This window comes from Pyxicephalus adspersus, chromosome 5 (genome assembly GCF_032062135.1).
Source record: "Pyxicephalus adspersus chromosome 5, UCB_Pads_2.0, whole genome shotgun sequence".
In the NCBI taxonomy this organism is placed as follows: domain Eukaryota; kingdom Metazoa; phylum Chordata; class Amphibia; order Anura; family Pyxicephalidae; genus Pyxicephalus; species Pyxicephalus adspersus.
In genome coordinates this window covers 57,057,556-57,082,594 of record NC_092862.1, presented here as the reverse complement: position 1 = coordinate 57,082,594, position 25,039 = coordinate 57,057,556, and the positions used below count along the sequence as shown (strand labels likewise).

At 39.2% G+C, this 25,039-nt stretch overlaps 2 protein-coding genes across 2 annotated transcripts; both read left to right on the top strand.

Annotated features, from left to right (window-relative positions):
- The first annotated feature begins 10 nt into the window (after positions 1–10).
- On the top strand, positions 11–6,879 carry ACOT13 (acyl-CoA thioesterase 13). Its single transcript, XM_072411602.1, has 3 exons — positions 11–261; positions 4,024–4,208; positions 6,435–6,879. Exons 1-3 carry the CDS (start codon positions 178–180, stop codon positions 6,589–6,591), a joined length of 426 nt encoding a protein of 141 aa, XP_072267703.1. The 5' UTR covers positions 11–177; the 3' UTR covers positions 6,592–6,879.
- A 7,977-nt stretch (positions 6,880–14,856) lies between these two features.
- Positions 14,857–22,391, top strand: C5H6orf62 (chromosome 5 C6orf62 homolog). The gene is made up of 5 exons (XM_072411599.1): positions 14,857–16,332; positions 17,577–17,753; positions 19,419–19,541; positions 20,105–20,239; positions 20,678–22,391. The coding sequence occupies exons 1-5, from the start codon at positions 16,204–16,206 to the stop codon at positions 20,801–20,803; spliced, it is 690 nt and encodes a 229-aa protein (XP_072267700.1). The 5' UTR covers positions 14,857–16,203; the 3' UTR covers positions 20,804–22,391.
- The last annotated feature ends 2,648 nt before the right edge of the window (positions 22,392–25,039 follow it).

Genomic DNA, 25,039 nt, shown 5'->3' with positions numbered 1-25,039 from the left:
CCACTTACCTTCTCCTATTAGGCAGACACACTCACCTCAGCGCTGCTGTTCACTAATTCCACAGCACGGCGCTATCCTGTCTATTTATACTATTTCCTGTTTGTAGGCGGGGGTTTGGGCGTGGTCTGGTCACACGTTCCTTCACATTGTAGAGGTGACCCGCTGTCACTGCCAGCCATGGGTTCCATGGGGTTGAACGCTTTGCGGACCATTATGAGAGGGCTAAGTGAAGGGCCCGGATTTGACCGAGTACTGAATAAGGTACGATGATCTGTATTGGGGATATCATTCAATCTTATCGTACAATCTGTTCTGTCTTCCCCAGATTTATCCACCAATAAATAAACTATTCCATTCGTACATAACGCATGGTCAGAACCTTGCTCACTATATTGATTGCACTTTTGATGGATTTGGGGGCATTTATTCCAAAACACCTGCCTAGGGGATGCCCCTCACTTTATAGAACTTTTTTCTAACTTCCTGTTGTGCCTATAGAACAGGAAGTGAATGTAAAACTCTCCATTGGGACACAGATGGCAAACAACTCCATATGAATTGATGGGCATTGTTCCATATGGATTGATGCACACTGATTGATATAGATATGAAATGTATAGGAGTGAATCTAGTCATCATGTTATCACCATAAATCATCTGATTGCTTTATTTGTCATATTTGTCCCCCAGCCTTCCCCTAGCCAGGGTAACACCACCATAACAGCCAATAGACTGCTCAGATTTCACCTCCATCTGCTACAGATCACAATTAGCTGCACTTCTAGACCATTCCTATAGATGGCGCATTCACTACACACTTATAGTGGACAGTAACCCAAAACAACCAATCCTATGTCAGCTATAGTTATGGTTGCTATGGTTACTGCACTTTGCACATCATCATGGTTCTGCACTACCCATTTTGCTAGGTATTATATACATAATATTGGAATCACATTTTAAGGTACCCTGCCAATGTCACTGGTTTATATGAATTATGTATCTTTATACATAATTCATATAAACCAGTGACATTACAGATACTGGTAGTCCCTGGGTTACATAGGAGATAGGGACTGTAGGTTTGTTCCTAAGTTGAATTTGTATGTAAGTAGGAACAGGTACATTATTTTAATAAATGCAATTAGGACAGATGTTTGTCTCAACATAATATTAGGCAGTGTGGTATCAGTTACTAAATAAAATCCTCACTGTGAGTTAATCACAAACAAAGCACAAAAAAAAATCTTTATGGAGCTCAGACATTCATTAACTTCTGGAGCAAGCTGAGCTTTGATATGCAAAAAGAAAAAACTGCAGAGTTTGTCTTGGTCATTAACCTCCCTAGCGGTCTAATTCTGTCCGTATTTCCATGCAAAAAGCGTTATTTTTTTGCATGGAAATTTATTTTACATTGTAGGCCTATATTTCTTAGGCATACCTCACGGAAATATGTCCAATAGTTAATAAATTTAATATTAAACTTCAAAAAACACAAAAATCTGTTAAAAATAAAAAATATTTAAACATGTAATGAAAGTGTACAGTAGCATGTATTATGAAAACTTCTTGGTATTGGACTTAATACAGCTATTTTGTATCCAATCCAATCCAAAAATATTTGAATTTCCCACGATCCTCCCACCTGCACCGACGCTTGCTGTCCTGGAAACCCCGGAGATCGTCTTTGCACTTTGCAGCTGAAGATCGGAGGAGGAGGACGTGTCCCCAGGACCTGCAGGGACCAGCAGGACACCGGGGGGACGCAGAAGGAGCAAGGTAAGTGGGGTTTTAATATGTTTTTAGGTAGTTTGACTTGGGAATACTGATTTTTGTATGAAAAATCCACCCCGAGTCACACTCGGTAATACTGCTAGGGAGGTTAAAGAGTTACAAGAGGCTGCAGAAGGAGCTCAGCCCCCTAAGATCACCCACAACCTCAGCTGTGTTTAGCAAAAGATTTCTTCTGCATGTCATGTGAACTGCCCCCTTCAAGTCTCCCTTCTGCACACAGTGAGCAGGGAAGCCCGGTTCTATATCCAGGAGGCGTCTGTATGTCGGATGTTCCTAACCTGGGGACTACCTGTATACAAAACTGTATAATTAAAGGTAAAAGTAAAATATTTTAACACCAGTCATGTAGTTCATGCCTTATTACTCCATATTGGATGTCATTGGAGAGTTTGTAACTTACAAGGACCAAACTAGTTGGAGGGACCTTACAAAGTGAAATGAAAACAGAAGAGGAGAGAAAAGGGGACAATAGAGTGTACAGCGCTGCGTAATATGTTGGCGCTATATAAATCCTGTTTAATAATAATAACAATAAATAATAATAATAGAAGAGGTAAAAGACAAAAGAAAGCATAAAAGGGTTGGGTTTGAGTATTGTTGATTCTGTACCACAGGTGTCTTCCCAGGTGGAGTTAGGGAGGGTGGACCACCCAAGTGTCACTTCTTTCCCCTCATCTCTGCCTGTTCAGTGATATCCCAAACTTATACCATCAAATCATGAATAAGGAAATTAAAGCTATGGTTCCTACATGTGTAGAAAAATAACATGTTTGTCTTCCAGTTTCTATTGACCATGATATTGGCTATGATGGACTTTAGGAAATGTCAGTCATTTTTTCTTCTAGTACTTTGCAATGGTGAATTGGGCTGCTAAGAAAATGTGATGGTTTTGTTTGTCATTAGGCCAATGTCTCAGTCTTGTAGTGCTTGAAAGAGATGATTAATGCAAAGCACAGACAGAGAGAGGCTTCTGGGAAAGAAGGTGCCAAGGCATGGAGCTTGCTGTTCCCAGTTATTCTTGATATTGTATGAATGTGTGCATGCCTGAGAGTCTAGTGATTGTCAGAGGTAGCTATTGCAAGCACAAGTATGGGAACTGCAGACAAGAATGCAGCCTTTGACAATGCAATTCTAACGGGAGGTCAGTGGATCTGGCACTGAAAATTATTGGGCTCTATTTATAAAACAGGGATTCCCTCACACATCCCCTGGTGGGAATCTTTCACATCCATGTGTTTCAGTTGTAATTAGTAATTGAGTAGTGATTGATTCCTATAGAGAATGTTTGAGGGAACGTCAGATTCCCTGTTGTATAAATGGAGCCCTATGTTTTTTTTTTGTTGGTGAAGCGTGCTCTAAAGATTTGTGTGTAAAAACTTTGTATGTTGACTTATATTTTAAGGAAAAAGTAAACTCAACACTTGGGGCAGTTCTTTATTATCAGCAGAACCTGGACTCCTTGGTAAGGTAAAAACCTAGTATCCATTCTACTAATATTTCAGTTCTGGGCGGTCCATGATCCTGAAAGCATATTGTAATAAAACCTAAAGTGTATATAAAACAGGATTTGGAAACATCTAAGGAAACCTGGGTAAATCATTTACCTGGAGCAGCATATCATTAAGGGGTCTGATATTAAAACAGTGACCTGACATTCCCTCAAACATTCCCTGGTGGAGAATTTTTCAGTTTCATGTGTTTCATTGGTAGGGAATGTTTCAGTGAAATTCACGTTTTTTAAAAATAAAATCATAACTGTTTGAATCTTCTAACATTTTAAAAAAGTTGTTCTCCCAGTTACACATTTCTGTGGTTCTAATTTAGCTGTGCAGATCTTTGACAATGGTTTTATGGATCAGTGATCGCACTGCTATTTTTCCATAATCGTTTGTCATAGGTTTACTTGATTCGCAGTTCATTAAAGCAGCTATGAAAAAACAAGGAGAAAATGTTTGTCCTGAGCATTGGAAATAACTTTCAGGGGTCTAAGTCCTATGTTCCAGTCAAGACAAATAACTGTTCAACTTATAAGATAACCTATCATGTGAAAACATTTGTTCCAGATTGTTAAATCATTAAATAGTAATGTTAATCGGTGAGGATGGCATCCAAGAAATATTTTCTAAAAAGGTTAACAAGGGAAAAATGAGTCTTTTTATTTAGACAGGTTTTTATTCAATAAACACTTGCACAATCGTTTTTTAAATTGGTTTTTCTACATTTTTGCAGCTACAACTTGTATCTGCAAGTCCTGGAAAGTTGGTTTGTGAAATGAAAGTTGAGGAAGATCACACAAACCGTGGAGGTACATTACACGGAGGCCTAACTGCTACCTTGGTTGATGTAGTTTCCACAGTTGCCCTGTTGAACACAGAGAGAGGAGCTCCAGGCGTTAGTGTGGACATGAATATTACGTACGTATAGGTTTAATATACAGGTAACAAATATATATATAATGTTACTAGCCAGAAAACTTCTGCAGTGTGCTTTTCTGGACTTTTACCAGTGTTAAACTCTACACAACAACAGTTCAAGATTATTCCAACTGTATCAGCTTGATATAGACCTGCAACTATAAAGTAAGAGAATCTGTGAAATCAGTGTGATCCCTATGATTTAGGACCTGGGTCTGATCTAAATTAGTATCAATATTAAACACTAGTGCTAGCACTTGGAGTGAGTCACTTTTGCATACTGATATAGTAACTGATATTCTAAAAAAAGTGCTACATTTGAGGTTCTATTTATAAATTATTATCTTGTCAATTTGCTCAAAAAATGAATTTCTATTTTTTTTCTATTATTGACAGCTGTGCACTTTTATTGATTGACCACTAGGTGGCAGAACAAGTCATTGTTTTAATAGGAGACCTGTAGAGAGATACGACCATCTGTCATTGAATTTCACAAGATTCGACTGGGGGAATAATTTGTAACTAGAATCCTTAGGTGGGGTCTACACGGACGTTTTCCCAGCGTTTAACCTGAGGCTTTAAAAGCCAATGTTTGGAATTTCCATGCATTCCAATGGGCTAATCTACACCAGGATGTTTCCTTAAAGCACGTTTTTGAGCATTATAGATAACGCTCCTTGCAACCTTTTAAAAATGAAACCGCAGGGTTAACGCGGGTAAACACATCCATTGATTTCAATAGGGGAGTGTTCCTGTGTTTATAAATACTTGAAACGTAAACTTTAAAGTTTTAAAAGGCAAGCTTTAAAAAGCTAGTAAAAGTGTGTTAAAACGCATATAAACGTGGTAGGAACATTTACATGTAGACCCAATCTTTAAATTCAGAAATTATTCATGCACTAAAATATTTTGTCTTTTTTGTGTTTTGTCAACTACATCAAAGTATTAGGGCAACTCTTCACTAAACTAGAACATATCTATTCTTTGTAAATCTCTGAAGGTGCTAGCCTAACAGAACGTTCCAACATTCTTCAGTTTGCAATAATAGTACGCTGTCATATCAATGTTTCAGATCTCTTCATCAAATCCAATCATTAATTAGCAGTGATCATTTTATGTCAACAGATGCCTTGAAGATTCTAACATTCTAAGCAGGTATTGGCATGTAATAGAGGCATCAAGAGGTAATATCTTGAAATTAAGAGAGTTTATTATTCAGTTTTCACATCCTAGCTGAGTTTGGAGCTTAGGCCTAATTTCCAATGGCTGCAAAACTTGGTATGCTTTGCTTTCTGGCAATTTCAGAAACACATTTGGCATATTGGCTTTGACAAGGGCCAATAAATATGTTGTATTGAAATTAAAAAAAGCATTCATGGAGAGTTCCTGATTGCTTTACATGTAAACTTTTTGCAGTATAGATTCTTTAAAGAAACATGTGTGCGGAGTGTTCTACAAAGCCTTAATCCCACCTCCTGTGAGGAGCTCTGTGTTGCAGGAACATTGATGTACTAGTAGAGAAATATAGGAAAGGGGTCAAGGGCAAACTAGTCAATGTTTGCATCACTCAGGTCAAGGGATTTTGGTGGTGCTATTTAAAATAACAAAAGAAATAGTCAGGCACCATTGGGTGCACATCACATAGTAATGCCAGCTTGCTATAGAAATGGTAAGTATATATTCACCTCCCAAAAAGAGTACACGTCAGTTAAAAATAAAGTGCAGACACCTCATGGACACAGGAATCCCTACCTCACTTGTTCCCTACAAACCTAAAAAGTGTATGTATGTTCTTCAGCCACTAGATGGCGCTATACGTATACCAAGCCTATCATCTTCAGAATCAATTAAAAATGTTCCAAAGCTCATAAAATTAATTTACTCATTTCTTCAACTCCTTATCAAAAAGCAATTACTTTTTTGAAAATGTATTGTTTTAATTGTCTAGTTATGGATGATGACGTTCTGTGCTGAGGACTTAGGCAGATCTCACAGTATATTTCCACAAATTGACATCACGATGGTTTGAAGTAAAAATATATATTTTGTCTGTTTTTAAAATTTTCCTTTAAAATATATGCCTAGAGGATTGTCTAAAGTATTCGTTGCTGAATTATTCATAACGCTATTTCCATATTTCTTTAATAACTTTCTATGTCATGCTATATTTAGGTGCTTTGTTAGTGTCATTTCAGCTAATAAGAATCCTTTTTTTATTTTTTTAAGGTACATGAATGCTGCTAAAATCGGGGAATCAATTCTCATCACTGCGCAAATTCTGAAGCAAGGAAAAAGCTTGGCCTTTGCAACTGTAGATTTAGTAAATAAAGATACAGGAAAAATAATAGCACAAGGACGGCACACAAAACATCTAGGGCATTAGACATTTATTAGGTTTGTGTTTGGACAGAATATATTGTAACCTTTCTAAAGTTGAATAAATAAAACTTAAATACTAAAATGTTCTTCTTGAGTAACATGCCTGTGGTCTGAATAAAACAGCCTTTGTTTAATATGTTTTTTTCATTGGATGTATTCAATTAGCTAATTTGCTGATAGGACTGTTAATATGTGATATTGATATCCATTAAATAATTGTAGTGGAATTATCATTGCAAAAATCATTGTATCTTGTGAACAAAATATTAAAGGTTTTTCCCATAAAATAAAAGGTGAAATTTAATTGGGATTACTGTATCATAAAAGGTCGTGCCAGAGGAAGTGAAGTAATGCAATATATAGCAATCTGTAGTCATATATTGTTAATGAATAATAAATGCAAAAAAATAGCCTAAAACCAGTCTATGAATTGCTATGACTGTGACTGTTTATTAACCCCCCCCCCCCAAAAAAAAAAAAAAGTAAAACAACCAAAAAGTGGGCATAATAGGTAAGACAAACCAACTCGCTCAAGAAATTAGATACAATCTAAGTTCTTGCCATAAAGTCAGAAAATTATTCAGAAAAGATTACCAATCCCTCTCCCTACAACATGGACAAAATGTAAACACTGCAGTAGTCAATAAATTAGTATTATAGTACAATTATTATTAGTATTATTAGTATAATTAGTATTGTTACTATTATTAATAAACATTATTTATATAGCGCCAACATGTTATACAGCGCTGTACATTAAATAGGGGTTGCAAATGACAGATAGATACAAACAGTGACACAGAAAGAGGAGAGGACCCTGCCTTGAAGAGCTTTCAATCCAGGAGGTGGGGGTATGTGATGTATTTATAAATGATTCCCCTGTCAATTCACTCTAAATTTGTTTATATTATTTGTCAATCATTTTTTTTTAAACATATTTTGTCCAGCCTGGTTTGCAGACTACAGAGGCCCTAAATTATCAAAACTCTCCAAGACTGGAGAAAATAGACTATCATGGGAGAACCTGGATGATCAAGCAAATTTGGAATGTTTTTTTTTTTTAATTATTTGCTAATAATAGTCAAATATTTTTAATTGGGGAACACATCCAATCCAGGTTTGCTGTATTTCCCAGGTGCACCAATGATAGTCTATCCAAAAGTTATTTATGCTGACAATGCTTTAAGCAAAAGTAGTCTAAAAAGAAGCACAGCTTGGAATAGTAAGGAAGCAAATTAGCGAAACAGACACAAATCAGGTTACCTCTTACATCTTACTTGCAGGTCTTTGGAATAGAGCAACCAGTCGGAATTCTTGGGCAGCAAAAATTGACAACATTGCAGTGTGTAAGAAGAATGAATTACTAAAATTTAGGAGATTCTTACTCCTACTAATTAAGAAGCACTCAGGGTCAGGTTTCATTTGGTTGCAGTGCAATATGAGAGCGGACGAAATAAAAATATTATCACACAATCTGTCTGGATTCCCGGCAGAAATGGAACGTTGTACATTTTTTTGTAATTTGTAGACTCTGCCTTCATCTTTAGTGCCTGCCAACAATATATTTAAATAAGTACCACATATAACATATTAATTACCGTCCTCTTTTTGTTTGGAGATAAACTTTCTTGTATGGCAGAATTAATCCTTTTCTTTGTTTCAGATTTCACATTGTTTGCTTCTGACGCAGAGCTCTCTTCTGTTTCCATAGAAGATATTAGACATGTACTTCATTCCTGATAATTACTCGATGACATACTGCAACTCATTTCTGATGTTCCTATTTCTTTCGGTAGAATGCATCCGGATGAGGAATTCCCATCTGTATGTGATCTCTTGTTGCTGTAACACAGAGAGGACTCGGTTCAAAGCTTTGCCTAGCAGTCAAATGTGTCGAGAAAGGTCCTGAAGAAGCTAGATTTCAGATCCCTGGAAGATAATGGCATCTTGGGTTCTTGCAGCTTTCATTATGGAGTCATTTATAGCAAAGGAATAGACCCTGCATATGACATCATGTGGTCTGGAAGGATCCAGGTTTCTAGGCCCAAAGGACCAGTGGATGTGATCAATCTCAACAGTAGCATCTGATGAGGCTTGTAGTAGAGTGTTGAAATTCACTAGTGGTGGCTGCATGAAGTGACTTCATCAGGAATCCCTCGCAGACGGATTTTATTCCGGCAGCTGTGGTTCTCCAAATCATCCTGATGGGTCAATTATTGCAGAAGTAGTGTGTGAGCACTAAGCCTCTCAGAGTGTAAATCCACCTGCACCTTTAAATCAGCTGTCTTCTTTTCATTGTCTTTAATTCTGCCTGTGATATCCCTCTTGAGTATGGCCTCTTAGTCCTTCATAGTTTTCTCTAGCCTGCACATACAGGCCAGTAAATACTGCCTAGTAAGGGGGGTTGCAGAATCAGCAGAGGCTTTCCTGAGGGCTTTGGGTCAAAAGCCTTAAGAATCAGGTGAACTGTGTCATCCCGTATGTCCTCCTGTGTGCTGGGGAGAGTATTGGCTGGAGATGGAGTTGCTCTGCATGCCAGGTGACATGCTGCAAGCAGAGCATAGGGATGACGGCGCCATCTTGGAGGGTGATGTTTCTCTTATCTCCTCCGTTGAGGAGCCCAAACAGGAAAAGAAGGTGCCGATTCCACATGCGTGGAGGGTGCCCCCGCTTTCTTTTCGCCTCTCTGTGAGCGAAGTCCCTTTGGAGGCGGGGGTGGGAGCCGATCAAAGGAGCTTCTTATCCGTCCACATGTATGTGCAGTCCCCCGATAGACTTGTTTTTAACAGATAAGTAGACGTTACAATATCCTCTGCCACAATTGAAATTATTTCATGGTCGGACCATGCACCCATAACTATCACTTTTGCTTTCACTCCCACATCATATCTGGCAGCTTAATTCAATCATTTTGCAACATCATTTTTCTACTGATCTCTGAACATTCTAGCTCTCACTGAAACTTGGCTTTCCTCCTCTGACTCTGCTGCTGCTCTCTCCTATGGGGCCTGTACTTTACACATATCCCTAGACCTGGCAACAAAATAGGGGGTGGTGTGGGTCTCCTTCTCTCACCTAACTGTACATACAGAGTCCTTCCTACCCCACCCTCTCTCAATTTCACTTTATTTGAAGTCCACTCTGTCCGACTCTTTAGCCCCTTACCCCTCATTGTTGCTGTTGTCTACCGCCCCCCTGGCCCAGTATCACAATTTTTTGATAACTTTGCCTCCTGGCTCCCACACATTCTTTCCCATGACCTACCCACCCTCATCCTTGGTGACTTTAATGTTTCAATGAATGAGCCCAAACTTCCCTCCTCAGCCAAACTGTTCTCCATCACCTTCTTATTTGGACTCACACAGCACATCAATGGCCCCACACACACATAGCCTGACACACTTTAGACCTGGTATTTTCTAAACTCTGCAACCTCACCCTCCTTGACAACTCACCATTTCGCCGTTCTGATCACAACCTTATCACCTTCAACCTATCGAACTCTTGCCCTCCCTTGCCACATCCCAGACTTGGTCAATGGCAGAGAGATGTCCGTAACCTTGACCACAACCCTTCCCCAAACTGCCTTGCGTCCCTAACCCTTGCTTTCTCCAAAATCACCTCCCCAGATGAGGCTGCCACCCTGTTAAACCACTCTCTTTCCTTGGCTTTGGATAAAGTTGCCCCTGCCATCTTCCACTACCCCCACCCTGCCAACCCCCGACCCTGGCACAACAATCACACTAAACAGCTACAAAAGACAGTTCGTGGAGGTGAGCGCAAGTGGAGAAAATCTGGCTTCAGCGATAACTTCAAAGCTTTAACACTGAGCTCACTGTCACCAAGAAAAATTATTTCTCTGCTGTCATTTCATCACAAGCTTCCAACCCACGCAACCTCTTCTCAACAATTGAGTCCCTCCTAAACCCCACACCTGCTCCCCCCACATCATCCTTCTCTGCCCAAGACATTGCCACCTACTTTAAAATGACAAAATCAGACATGATGTCTCTGCTCACCGGGCCACTCCAACCATATCCCTAACTCTCTGGAATGGTCTTCCTCATCCTGTTCGGCTTGCTCCTACTTTCTGCCCATTTAAAAGAGCACAAAAAAAAAACATTTTTTCAAACTTGCCTACCCATCTTCTTCTGTCTTTTAAAAACCATCACTACTTCCCACCACTACATCTCCCCCATCCTATTGTGTGATACTTCCCCCACCTCCTAGATTGTAAGCTCCTGGCGGCAGGGTCCTCGTCTCATGGTCATGACTTATTCTTTATCTAGAATGATGTAGGCAACGTTGACCAATTTATTCTATTGAACACTCACAACGCTTTATTGTGAGGGATCCTTATTAAATTAGGTTCTTATGCTAAGAGACAGAGGATGCTGCAATTAAATGAGCTGACTCAAACAAAAAAATGTGAGTCCTCTCATATTTCTCACCCTTCACCCGAACTGAATGATCTTTTGTATAAAGATAGATCTCAATTGTGCTCTCATTTTTTCCAAAGCCTCTCACTAATCTAGCAACAACAAAGCTGGAACGTACATAGCAAGAAAATTAAAGGCTCTTAGGACTAACTCTAAAATAGCTTCCCTCAGCAAGACCTCTCTGGAAATACTCCTACATATACATATTGCAAATGCTTTTAGTAAATTTTATGAAGTATTATACAGTCTCCAACATAATCCCCATACTCCTCAGCCAACCACAGATCTTATATATACTTTCCTAAATAAAATCCATTTACCAAAATTAACAACAGACCAACTTTTCATTATACTCCTTTTACTCCAAGTGAAATATTACAAAGACTTTAAAAATACTTAAGCTCCATACCATTCTAAAATACTTAATATTGCAGCATCCTCTACATCCTATCCTAAGGAAATGCTCCAAACGATGGTACCCATCCCGAAACCTGATAAGGATCCTAAAAATCCCTAATCCTTTAGACCGATCTCCTTGTTAAATACAAATTTTAGCGTTGAGACTACTGAAAACCCTCCCACTTCCTATTGCCCCAATAAAATAGGATTCATACATGGCAGACCTGATGCTACTAGAAATACTTTATTAGCATTTTCTATTGTGACAAACACAAATTTTCCTATTGTAACAGCTTTTAAATGTTTGACAATTGACCACTAGGTGGCAGAACAAGTCATTGTTTTAACAGGCACTAAAAACAAGTGTTAATTCGAACACCTATCAGCAAATTTTAGACAAATTGGCAGGGCAATGATTTATAAATACACCCCAATGAATTTGCAATTTTAATTGTAAGTCTGATTTTTTTTTTTTACTGTTTACCTTCAAAGCAAAAATCCTACAAAGTTGGACTGAATCTTGGACTCACCTATTCAATATGAATAATGAAAGTTTAGTTCTCAACTAATTTTTCCCTTTAAATGCCTTTTCCCCTCCATATACCTACAACATTTTTTTTCTTTATAGGTGCTTCTATACTGTTTTGGGACATAGTCCTATGGGTCCCCCAAACATCCCTAGCAATTTTGGGGACAATTTACTATTAAAACTATAAAATTCTGACTTTTTTATTCACTACAGTGTAATCTGACAGTACAAATGCCTCTAGAAGGAATCCTAGCTATTTAGAAGAATAGTTTAATGAAGTCTGGATAGGCGACAGTGCTCAACCCAGAAATTTTTTTAAGCCGGGTGGGAAGAAATTGTAGGTGGGTGACCAAAAACCTTTAGTAACCACCCAAAAACAGCCGGGTGGGTGCTGAAAAGTGCCGGGTGGTGCACCCAGCTAAAAGGGCCTGGGGAGAACCCTGGGTGAATTTGAAGGGAGAAATAAAAGCAAAGGAGCAAAGGGGAAAAGAAAATCTGACAGGGAAAACTGATGAGTGAAAATATCAAATCCACAGGAGAAAAATGTCCATACATGAAATGGTTGTACAGATAGTCCCTGGGTTACATACCAGATAGGTACTGTGGGTTTGTTCTTAAGTTGAATTTGTATGTAAGTTGGAACAGGTACATTATTTTAATAAATACAATTAGGACAGATGTTTGTCTTAACATATTATTAGGCAGTGTGGTGTCTGTTACTGTATAAAATCCTCACTGTAAGCTAATCACAAACAAAGCAAAAAAAAAAATGGAGCCTAGACATTCATTAACTTTTGGAGCAAGCTGTGCTTTGATATACAAAAAGAAACAACTGCAACTTGGTCATTAAAGAGTTACAAAAGGTTACAGAAGACCTCACCTCCTAAAATCACCCACGATCTCAGCTTTAGCAAAATATTTCTTCTGCAAGTCATGCAAACCACCCCCTCCCCTACAAATCTCCGTACTGCACAGGAACGAGCAGGGAAGCCCTGTTCATATCTAGGAGGCGTCCGTATGTCGGATGTCCTTAACCCAGGGACTACCTGTAATAGGATTTTGATAACTGGTAAGTACATGTACAATTCCTGAATGAGTTATGTATTTTTTTCCCCAAGATGGTGCAGTTATGTAAATATATGGTGTAATGTTAAAGTGGGCCTATCAATAATATTTTTTCTTTTCAAATAATAGAAGACAACCCTTTTATGTAAAGCAAAATTGATATTCTTTTTTTCCCTGCAAAGGTGAAAGGTGAAGCCCCTCCACTTGATCCCAGAGGACACTCCTGGTTGCTCCTTCTGCACATGCATGGACAGTGAGATTGGCACTCTTTATTTTTCCACCTTTACAACAGACCCGATCACGCGCCTGCGCAGTGCGAAATTGGTTGACATATCCAGAATAAGGAAGAAGCCCTTTCCTCCTGCGTCACTGTCTGTATTCTTCTGTCATTTGTAACCCCTTTTTATTGTACAGCGCTGCGTAATATGTTGGTGCTATATACATCCTGTTTATTAATATTAATAATAATAAAAGACAGTGCAAAATGACAGCGCTTCCTCTGCACAAGGACGAAGGAGGATTTCAGGACGGCACAGGACCCAATTGAAAACATCTTCCACAGAATCGAGGGAGCTACAAAAGTAAAGGTAAGTGTGATTTTTTATTTTAAGTTCACTTTAAGTTAATGTGTATCCAAACCCGGGAACAAAAATGTAATATATTTCTGCATGCCTGTGCTTGGATGGGGTGGCTGCATTAGATTTCTTTTTTTCATCCAGTATCTGACCAGTAACACACTTTCTGTCTTAGGGCTCCTTTGTTCCAGTGGGAACAGCGATTCCTGGGCAGATTTCAGCTGTTGGTACCCTGCCAGCCACTCAGCTGCTTCCACCTTTGTGATGATTTTTCTGCAATAAAGCCCTGCCTGGTCGCAAATTTTTAAAAGGATTGTTTATTCCACTTCAAGCAATTGGAGCAGCTTGTTATTATTCTTTACAATCTTCTAATTGCTAAACAGCTTGGGCTGGTAAAAGAAGTTCAGCAAACAACAGACTTCCTGGCAGGGGAACGCAGACACTTACACTTTAAGGGGTTTATAAAGTAGTAAAAATGACATTCACTGAAACATTTCTTGGAGGAGAATCTTCCAGGTCCATGCATTTTAAAGGCAGTAATTGATGTTTCACCAAGGAATGTTTCGGTGAATTTAAAATGACACATTACTGTTAAATAAAAAAAAAAAGTTTAAAAGAAGCTCTGGCTGCAAATTAATGGGGGTTTGCTTGTTTTATTCTTTGCATTCTAATATTTACACTGTTGTTGAGATTGTGGCCTGAAGAAACTTCAGGAATTGTAGCTGATGAAGGTTTGACAACAATTCAATACTATGAAGATCAAAGGGTTGTCAGAAAACCTTTGTTCTTGTAAGCACTATTTTAAAACTTTTTCCGGAGGAAATTCTATTTCATCTATTTCTAAATCAAAGTGAAATACAGAGGCTGATCCCCTTTTCTTATGCTGCATTGTTTTGTTCTGATGTTCCAGCACTTCCTATATAAATATGGCTGTGTATGTCAGCATTTATATCATCCTAATAAAGTTCGGTGATAAATAAGACGTCATTGGAGATGAGCGCACACCCTAGCCTGTGGGTGGATTCTCCCCTCTGAGCTCATCCATTCTGATTAGGGGGCGATGGCTGTGGTAATTGGTGGTTTCCTGAGAACCTGCTAAGCGTGGTCTGGTGTTACAGCTATTCTGATTTTCGGGTGATAGTTCCTGCTAGAATAAGTATGAAGAACTGACCCATACGAAGACAAAGTAGCGTCCTATTTATACATCACCCCCTTCCCCCCTGTATTGAATAGTTTGTTCCAAAAGGTCCCTGGCTGGAGATGCCAGGAGGTGACGCAGCAGCGGCCATTTTCTCCTTCTGTGTGCGCTGGCTGTTTTTGTGTTGAGCAGGCGCTGGTGTGGTGGTTTGGCCGGCTATCAGCCTGGGCTTCCTACCTCGCGAACTGGCACGGAGACGGGCTGGGGGTTCCCGCCGCTAGCTCTGTCACTGCCGTATTTGGCGTTATTTGACAAGTGCGTGGAACCAAGGCCCTCGCCCGCACCTCCTCGCCGCCTCCTTCCCCTGTCACAGCGCGACCCCCCGCTCCGGACTATGGGTGGGTCGGGGTGTAGTAGGGTGCGCAGCCCGATGAGCAGTGCAGCTCACGTGCAGAGGGGTCCGTTGGGGTCCCTGGTGTTTTCTTGACATGGATCCTCCCGGAGTTGTCACCCTTACCAGCCTCCCCCCGCACAAACAGCTGATCCGGCGTCCTGACATCTGCACTCAGCCTCCAGCAGACACCTCGTAGACATGACCGGCTAGGACACCAGATCCCCCTCCCGAACCCCGATCATTATCTCCTCCCTGACACCCGGAACTGGTCGTGTCTCTTTCTGCGATGATCGCCTCAACCCCCTATCGCTGACCCTGTGATTGCACATTGTAGGTTTATAACAGGGCAGATAGGTCTCCCCACCCCCTTCTTCAAGGCTGAATTGCCCCCTCCCTGCCCCAGGCATCATGGTGTCCCTCCCCAGGGGGTGTCAGCTACTTGCACACATGGGCGCACGGTCTGCCCTTTTGCCCAGCATTGTGGGGCGCCTCAACCTGTGCTGTGAACAACCCACCCCCACCTGTTACACAGATATATAATCTATTTTTGCACTGTAGAGGTAACAGGAAAGGAAAGGGGTCTCTTGAAGTACAGATCTGTCATCACTTTAGATAATGCAGTCTTGGAACTGGCCAATCTTTACCTTTGTTCCCCTTTTTTGGTGAGCCAGAAGGCTTCAATAACATGCCTAGGCGGGATGGCTTTTGATTTTATGGTACAGGCCGATAGCAGGAACATCTTCATTTTTTCATCCTCATACCCCTAGCATTATTAACAGATGTGTTTTTGGTTGCCGTTTTATGTGTATATGATGCCTATTTTAGTTTCATCAGAAAACCGCACTTTCTGTCCTAGTTGTACAGCCTTCTATTCCTTGACCCTGGTAGTAGGTCAGGCCTGTCACACGTTGCCTAAGTAGAGAATTGGCTTGCAGCCACCTGTTTGAGTTAGGGTAACATGGCTTGTTTCTGTTGAACTGGTGTCCTACCTGCACACAAAGAAAACCAACAAAATTGGTGACAAAGATTCTTAGGCGTTAGCACCAGGCATAATATTGAGTACAAATCACATAGACCATGGGGGACCCCAACTCCCGCAAGAAGCAGGCTCTAAACAGGCTGCGCTCCCAGCTGAGGAAGAAGAAAGAGTCTCTGGCTGACCAGTTTGACTTCAAGATGTATGTCGCCTTTGTGTTCAAAGACAAGGTGAGATTCAGGGGTAGCGCTAGGCAAAGGTAACCAATAGTACCTTTTACTGGCTTTAGGAGGTAGAAGGATACAACTTGGTAAATATAGAACAGCTCACCAATAAGTGTTTCATTTTTACTCAGTGATCCGGCCAGTAACTCCTGTCTAGGGGTGGCTACACTCCTTGCACTATATCTATGAGGAAGGAATGTAGCCACCCTTGGAGAGCTGCGCCCAGGGAGTGTTGAATGGAGTTTATAGAAGTGATCAAAACAAATCCAAACTCTGGGTGACCTCAGCACTTACACCAACACTCTTAACAGTCACTTTTGTTGAATCTGTTAAAAAAATGATACTGGCAGGATCAACAGGTAATATAAGGGTTACTGAGCATGCACAGAGAAAAAAAACTTAATGCTACTGACTGCATCATTTGGCAGTTCTGATTTTGCCTTGAGCTCCACTTTTATATGTTACAGATCGTGAGATGTGGTAAATACTTAGGGAGCCTTCTCGGTTGTAAAGTGGATCTAGACTGGCCATTGTTTCAGTCCCACATGACACGAGCATGCAGATAGCTGAGCCCCTGAGCTGTATATTCTGGATCAGTGATTCCAAGTATTACTCTACTAAGGCAGAGGATCCCATCACCAGGCAAGCTGTATTCTTAAGAACTGGCAGTTTAAATAATTGCTTGACGTTTCCACTTAAAATGTTTAACCTCCCTGGTGGTGTTCCCGAGTGTGGCTTGGGGTTAATTTTTAGTACCAAAAGCGGTAACCCCGAGCCACACTCAGAATTGCCAGGGAGTTTTTAAGGTAAGGTAAGGAATTGAAGGTTACGTGTATTTTTTGTGTTTTGGGGGATTTTGAGTTTAGTTCCCGTTTAAGGTATAATAAGTCTTGTTTGGTATTATCCCAAAAAATTGTGACCTTTTTTTTACTTTACTGGGACCTAACTTGCCAAGAATTTGACAAATCTTGCCAACTTCACAGTTGGCAGTAATGAATGTCTTGTGACAGTCAGCAAAAGACCTTTTGAGGATCCTCATCAGGGAAACATTGTCTTTTCTCCTATTCATGACTTCTTGGCCCTTTCCCCGAATAGACGGTCATGTTATCTCTCTCAGTAGGTCTGTAGCTGAATAAAATAGGCGATTCCATAATTCTCATGTTTTAGATTTGTGTTGATCTGTGACAACATTGGATGTTTTGCACTTTGTTTAGTGATAATGATTTTGTAACTTTTTTTTTTCTCTTTAGAAAAAGAAGTCAGCTCTGTTCGAAGTGGCTGATGTTATACCAGTTATGACTAACAATTATGAAGAAAATATACTGAAAGGTGTGCGGGATTCCAGCTATTCCTTGGAAAGTTCCCTTGAGCTTCTGCAGAAGGATGTTGTACAGCTTCATGCACCGCGCTATCAGTCCATGCGGAGGGTAAAGGGTTAAGCTTATTTTTGTTGGAGAGTCTTTTCCAGTTTATATTTCTTTATCATTGTATTGTAGAGTGTATGAAAGTATTGTAGGACACCTGACACTTGCTGGTCTATCTGCACTCCTCAAGGCAGCCGTGTGACTTTATTTTTACACTTTCATTCTTTTGCCAATTGGCAACTTTATATTACCTGGGTGGCAAATATAGTCTAGGTGCCTCATCCCTCAAATAACAATTTTTAACTTTATTTCAAAATGGGATTTTTTTAGGTACCATAAAGAAACTTACTCCATATTAAATGATGTCTTTTTTCATTTACACTTAAAATATATTAAAATAAACATTTCTGTAGATCCTATTTAGATACCATCATTCATATATCTAAGACTGTCACAAAGTGTTTCTGCTTTAAAGTTTGTCCTTTACACATTTCACTTTTTGGCTTCATCAGAAAGACATGACTTCATGCTAATTTAATAGCCATATATTTTCCAAAAATCTGTTGATTCCATCCAATTCACCCGTGTAGAACTTAACCTCCCAACCGTTAAGCCTGCACTTTTCCGTACTAAAAAAAGTTGCAATTATCGTTAACCCCGAACTTTTCTCCCTACATTAAAATCCTCACTTACCTGGTCCCGCTGTGCCTCTCCCTCTCCAGCGTCGGGTGCCTTCTCCTATACCAGCGGGACCGTTAAGATGCCGGCCGGCGGAGGAAAAAAAAGCCGGCCGGCTTCTCCCTGCGTGCGTGCGCGATGACGTCGGCGCGTGTGCGGGAAATTCAAATTGAAACTCATTCAAACATTTTGTATTGGATTGAATACAAAGTCCTGTATCCAATCCAATACAAAATAATAGAAAATATATTTATGTGGTTTTGTCTATAGGTATGTGACGTTGGACACTAGGGAGGTGTTTTAGAAAAATATATTACTATACAGTATACCGAATTATCGCATTTTCAGTACTTTTCATTTATTTATGTATTCTTGTTTAAGCTGATTTTTGTGTTTTTCCTTTAATTTTATTAAAAGTAATTTTTTTTTTTTACATGATTGTGTGTTTCAAACATTTTTTATATTCATTATATCTACTAGACCCCTATTTGGACATATTTCTGTAAGTTACAGGTCTACAATTTAAAAAAAAAAAATTTCATGAAAACCTGTGACGCTTTTGGAACAGAAATCTAGACATCAGTGTAACGCCCAGGTGGTTAAGGAATTCTCCCATTTGCATCCTTATTGATTCATCATTTTGCTTTCAACAATTATCTAGATGTTCATTGAGGTAGTGTCTCCTCGTGATTATCACCACATTTTTAATAGAGAGAACATCATAAATATACTGAGGTTTTCACTGCCTATGATCTCAGTGGCAGGTTAAAATACAATTAATTGCAGCCTTTATCACATAATTATCCCACTAAAGACTGTCTGACTGGCTGCTACTATGATAAGCAACACAAACTTCTGCTCCAATCCATAAATCTTTGTACTTCAGCATTGCAGCTAATGTAAATGCCTGTATGGCTGAATGTGTACCGGGGTAAGTGTGGGAACTGTTATTCCAGGCCTGTAGAGTCAGAGCCAATGAATTTTAGTTAGCACATTATATTATGCCTATTACAAACAATTAGTTTACATGATATCTCTATTGTCTTATAGGATGTTATTGGGTGTACTCAAGAGATGGACTTTATTCTTTGGCCTCGGAATGATATAGAGAAGATTGTTTGTCTTCTGTTTTCAAGATGGAAGGGATCGGACGAGCCCTTTAGGCCTGTTTTGGTAAGTAGGGCTGTCTGATAATTTGCATTGGAAGGTATTAAATCTAAAAGGAATATACTGTATGCTCCAGTGTTTGTGTAAATGTCTAAGCCTCTAGAATGTTGGGTGTTCTTTGACACCGATAGCCAATAATCGCCTTTATTCAGAAGAAACGGTTTTACTTCAGTCCCATTGCAACATATGTTTTGTTCCGTTGACTAAAAGTAATGTTAAATGGGTTTTTATGTGATTCTGTACAGATGATTTTGTATTGACAGGGTTTAAATTGTAGTTGGACACAATCCGATTTCTGCAAGGCCCTCTGAACTGTACCTTTAGCTGCTCGGGTTAAAAAATGTCTGAACTTTTTTCTGAGTTAGGGACTCGGAGATGCCCCTGTGGTCCTTTTAAAGATAATTGGCCAATCCTTGACTTTGTGTTTTTTAATGAAGCCTGTTTAGCAGTTTTACAGGATGACATGTATTTTAAATTTGATATAATAATTCTGCATAGAATGAAATACTTTTGGGATGTTTAGTTGTACAGCCTTTAAAGCAGTTGTCTGCTTTTTCCCCACTTTTAAGGCCAAGTTTGAATTTCATCATGGTGATTATGAAAAACATCTTCTGCACGTACTGAGCCGGAAGGACAAGACTGGAATTGTTTTGAACAATCCTAGCCAGTCAGTGTTCCTCTTCATCGATAGACAGCACTTGCAGGTAATTACAGTTTTGCTAAGTAAATTACATTTTTGTGTACATTATTGTTACTGATGTCCCAAACCTTTTATGTGCACAGTTAATCAACCATTTTTATGTTAACGCATTTATTATAAGTAATACCCATATCCGAATACAGATGAGTTATAAATATATTTGTACTTTTAAAACCTATTTGTGGTTTTTGAGAAGTCCTAGTAAAATAAATATTGACTGCTGGTATTTACCCATTATTAATGCTGATTGGTTGGCTCACTGGCCTAAATATTTCAGTCACTAATCTGTCAAGTACATATCTTGGTACTTTTTCTGGGTCAGTGACTTGAAAAAGTCTCCTTTATTAGTGTTTTGTCTAAACATTGATCTACCTTTTTGTGTGGTTTATTTATAAGCACATCCATGTGCCAGGTCTTTACCTGTTGTCTTTCTGTATTGCAGACTCCTAAAAGCAAAGCCACAATCTTCAAGTTATGCAGCATCTGCCTCTACCTGCCACAGGAACAGCTCACCCATTGGGCGGTTGGCACTGTTGAGGATCACCTCCGCCCTTACATGCCCGAGTAAGGGTGTGACCAGCCAAACTGGGAAGATCAGATCTTAGCGGCAATTTTATTTTTCTTCTCCAGATTCCAGAAGAATATGGACTCGCGCTCAGAAAAATTGTGTATGTTGTGAACCTTCATGCTGGATATTTTTTTTTTCTTCATCATTTTGCATCTGGACTTTTTGTTTCAATTTTTTTTTTCTTTAATTTTCATTTTTGATTTGTTGTGCATGGACCTTGTGAAAAAGAGGATGTTCTGAAACATCTTTGCTTTAGCCTCATAAAATGTGAATTGATGGGACTCTGGCACACTGAATCAAATGTATCAGAAAGCACAAGGTATGATTTGTTTTGGTGGTCTTCCCATTTGCACTGGTCATATCCCCTATCAAAGTTTAGAGAGTTAGACTTGCAGTATTGAGGGTGAAACATGAATGTAACAAGTATAGAAGCTACACTGCTTTACTCACTATGAAAGCACTGTCTGAATCGCTTCAGTGAAGCAAGGATTTGATGCAGTGAAATGAAGACAGGTTCTGGAAAGATATATGTAAAGAAATCCTGATAATTCAGCATTTGCTTTCATATCCTAGTTCCTTTTACAGGGGATGAGACATAGTGTACAGGCACTTAAAAATCTGATCTCTCTGCAGTTGCTGCATACCTATCTGCATTTCCTAATGAGGGTGCATTTACAATAATATAGCTTAGCAGTCTGCAGTAGCTATATTACATAAAGTACTTGAGCACTGTGGAAACCATATGTTTCTGGATGGAGGAATTGAGACCTGAAACTGCTGGTGATTGTGCAGGTATTACTTTTCTAAAATAAAGTAATACTTTTAGAACAGGAAACCCATGGTGGGTTCTGAAAACGTAGTTTTTTTTTTTTTTAAAGCAGTTGCAAACTGTGTGAAAGGAAAGCAGAACCGTGCTAAGTTGGATCACAGGAGAACTTTATTTTGTGCAATGAAATTAAGGTTGACTACTGTATTGTTCAGAGAGAAGGCTCTGCTAAAAGGTTTCAGTACCTTTTTGATTAAACTTTTATAGGCCTGCTCCCTTTGCCTAATACTAGTGCTTACCTGGTTTAAATTTGTATCTAGCTTTTGTTTGGAAATTGGATTACATTGAAAAATTAAATAAAATGAGGTTAATTCTGAATATGTGGCTGTGGTTTTCATTTCTAAATAGGCACTATGGGGAGGAATGATGGGATTATTATACACAGCCACTTTTTTCACAGAAGTTGTCTAATCAGTCTAGGGATATCACAGGATCTCTCCTTTCTTGTCAGCGGTAGGCTGTCCTGGACTTGATGGGTAGTCGTGTAATAACCTCACAGTTGTGGTGTGCTGTCAGCCCAGGCTGCATGATGGTGAACCTCCAGGGGTGTTGGTGATGGGCTGAACTGAAATGGATTTAATGTTACTGACCTGAGGATAGGTGTGACTTGTGATCTGATCTCCTCATAATGTTATTTTTAACTGAAATTGATCCCTCTAACTACAAATATTTAATGTGCCAAACACTTGTTCACTTTTTGATTGATATTACAATAATTTAAATCGGGGTATATAAAATTAAAATATTGATCTTGACATGAAATGTGGTTTCGATTTTTTTAAACGATTGTTAACCGCTAAACAAATGACCTGTCAGATTTTTGAACATATTTATGCCAAAAACCGATCATGAATATTTTTGATAGATTCAACATTTTTGTAAAATATTCTATTAAAAATCCCTTGGGGTCTATTTAGAATTAAAGTGATGTGGCCAATATTCAGCAGTATAGAAGATACTTTTACTATTGTGATGGCTATTCTCTTTGGAGACCACAAGGTGGCAGAATGAGACCTAGTAGTAATATGCATTGAAAGGGCTTGTTCGCCAGGCCTGTTTTTTTTTTTTTTTTTTCCCCCCAGAGTTTTCTAAGAGTTTTTACAGCCTGCAAACACTTACAAAAGCCTTGAAAAAAAAGTTTAAATAAAAATGAATGGGTCTGTTTTTTGTGCTGGCTTCAGACTTTTTTAAGCGTTTGTTCAGAAGCTTCATCCAGCTTTTCTAGGGTCATTTAGCCATACAAACACCTCCATAGACTTGCCTTTGCCTAAATCCTGTACAAGCTTTTGCAAACGTAAGTAAGGAGCATTTAACAGCCACGTTTATCAGAAGCAGGTCTCAATATACCCAAACTGCTGTGAACAATTACAATTAAAAGGTGAAGAATTTATAGTACAGCTCTTGGTGTATGTCTAGCTTAAGTCTCTGAAAGACATTATGTTAACAGCTGAGTTTTTGCACTGTTTAATTTTTCACTTCCACTCAGCTCTGAAATGGGCAATTTACAAGCAATGTGGGAGAAAACGTTGATTCTCATTTCCCACTTGCTTTCTGGACTAAGGTAATTATTTTTAGTCTTACCAATAATTAAAGGGGAAAAAAACAGTAAATTATAAATATTATAGCAGGGCTCTGTTCAAGTTAAAGTGCCTATACACTCAGCTCAGTTTGTATACATATTAGCATGCTAAATGTTCCGCTAGTGTTCATTGTTTTTTTTTGTTTTTGGTTGTGCTGTTATGGTGTAAACATGGAAAGTATTCCCTTAGATCTATTGGTAAACTGATTTAATCCAGCCATTTACATGATGAGCTGACTACTGCTGTACTGCCCCTCATAAGAACAGACATGCAATTGGCTTGATCCAGCTAAAAATGACCATTTATTACCACAATACTTAATGCAGTTTGCTTTAGAAAATCCATGTTTGCAGGTTCTATTGAAAACATCTAGCAATGCAGTACAGTGGGAGAGGGGGGAAACTTGGGTGATGCATTGGCCAAATATCAGTTCTGATAAAGCCCTGACAATGCAATACTTCTAAAATGTGTGCTATCTGTAGACTGTACCTAATTGGGGGAGGCATTGAATGCTAGAATGTAAGCAATGTAAAAGATTAAACATACTTATCTAGAAAAGACTACAACATTGTCTAAGATATTTTGCATTATAAAAGCTAATGTTTTAGAAGTTCAGGCATGGGCTGGCACTGTAAGCAAACTTTCCTTTGTCCCTGTAGGTTGTCTGCATATTCTAGTAACAATAATTGGGGCATTGCTGGAGGTAATTGCCTGTCCTACATATAAAAGAGCCCTCTTGTTTAGCATTTATGGCAATTTTAGCCTGCAAGCATGTACAATGTGGGTGATACAGCAATGTTGATGCACAGCAAGACCTTACTTAGGAAAAAATGAAGGACAGTTTTTGACAGATTTACTACAAGGTTACAGGTTGATTCATACAATCGTACCTTAGCTGCTGTAATGCAGCATTGCAGAAAAATAAAACCTGATCCAAGGCCTCACCAAACTTGGTATGAAAGAAAAAGTATATGTGCTGCTGCGGGGAAGTGCCAAGGAAGGAAAACAAGGCATCTAAAAACTAATTTCTATTGTCTTCCTGTCAGCATCACTGTATGTACAGTAGCCCCTTGTGACTGTAGTGGAGAGCAATGGGGTGGTGTACGGTTTGTGCTAAGCACCTAGCACTAAATCGGTGACTGATGAAAGCTGCATGCTTGCTCACCAAAGCAGCTATGAATCAGAGATTCTTTATATTAGTGAATTCCCAATGAAATTTACAAGTTCTAAAAGCAATTTTAGGTGATGTTCTCATCTGCTCAAATTTCCTGATATGAATTTCCCTTCTGTTGTAACAGGTCAGTTCAGAAAAGAAAAAGATATTCAATATCTTACAGTTAATGTTGCTTCTGAAAAAGCCTTTCTGTGGGGAGCAGTGTTCTGGGAGAGGTCTGAGACATCATCTACCAAACCTACTGCTCTGCTCAGAACCATCATGACAGTGGAACTAAACCTTACAAATAAAAAAAAAAATGAAACTGGGCAGGTCCTTTATTGTAGGGACAGGCAAAGTTCCTTGTGCAAAAAAACAAAACAAACTTATCTGCCCTGCTCCTGTGCTTGCTCCATCAGCCTGCACATGGGATTTCATTCGTTCCTGGCAGCCCCAGAGGTTGTCTGACTACTCGGCATCCTACACTTAGCTCTGCATGCATGCTTACCAGCACAACTATGAACCTCTTTTTGTAGTATATCTGGACCCTGTTTTAATATTACTTTGTTAGGGATAGGTGAGCTGTCATACCAAAATGAAAAGAGCTCTCTAAAGCTTTCAAAAAACTTAGTCTTGCTGTTTTTTTTGGGGTCTCTATACTACCTGTAAAGCATGGT

What these genes read in the sequence shown, in the direction of transcription:
- C5H6orf62 (XM_072411599.1), top strand. Translation starts at nt 16,204, where the DNA reads ATGGGGGACCCCAACTCCCGCAAGAAGCAGGCTCTAAACAGGCTGCGC. An exon ending in GCTATCAGTCCATGCGGAGG is followed by an intron (nt 17,754 to 19,418) that starts GTAAAGGGTTAA and finishes ATTGTCTTATAG; the next exon opens with GATGTTATTGGGTGTACTCA. An exon ending in TCGATAGACAGCACTTGCAG is followed by an intron (nt 20,240 to 20,677) that starts GTAATTACAGTT and finishes TCTGTATTGCAG; the next exon opens with ACTCCTAAAAGCAAAGCCAC.
- ACOT13 (XM_072411602.1), top strand. Translation starts at nt 178, where the DNA reads ATGGGTTCCATGGGGTTGAACGCTTTGCGGACCATTATGAGAGGGCTA. An exon ending in TTGACCGAGTACTGAATAAG is followed by an intron (nt 262 to 4,023) that starts GTACGATGATCT and finishes ACATTTTTGCAG; the next exon opens with CTACAACTTGTATCTGCAAG. An exon ending in AGTGTGGACATGAATATTAC is followed by an intron (nt 4,209 to 6,434) that starts GTACGTATAGGT and finishes TATTTTTTTAAG; the next exon opens with GTACATGAATGCTGCTAAAA.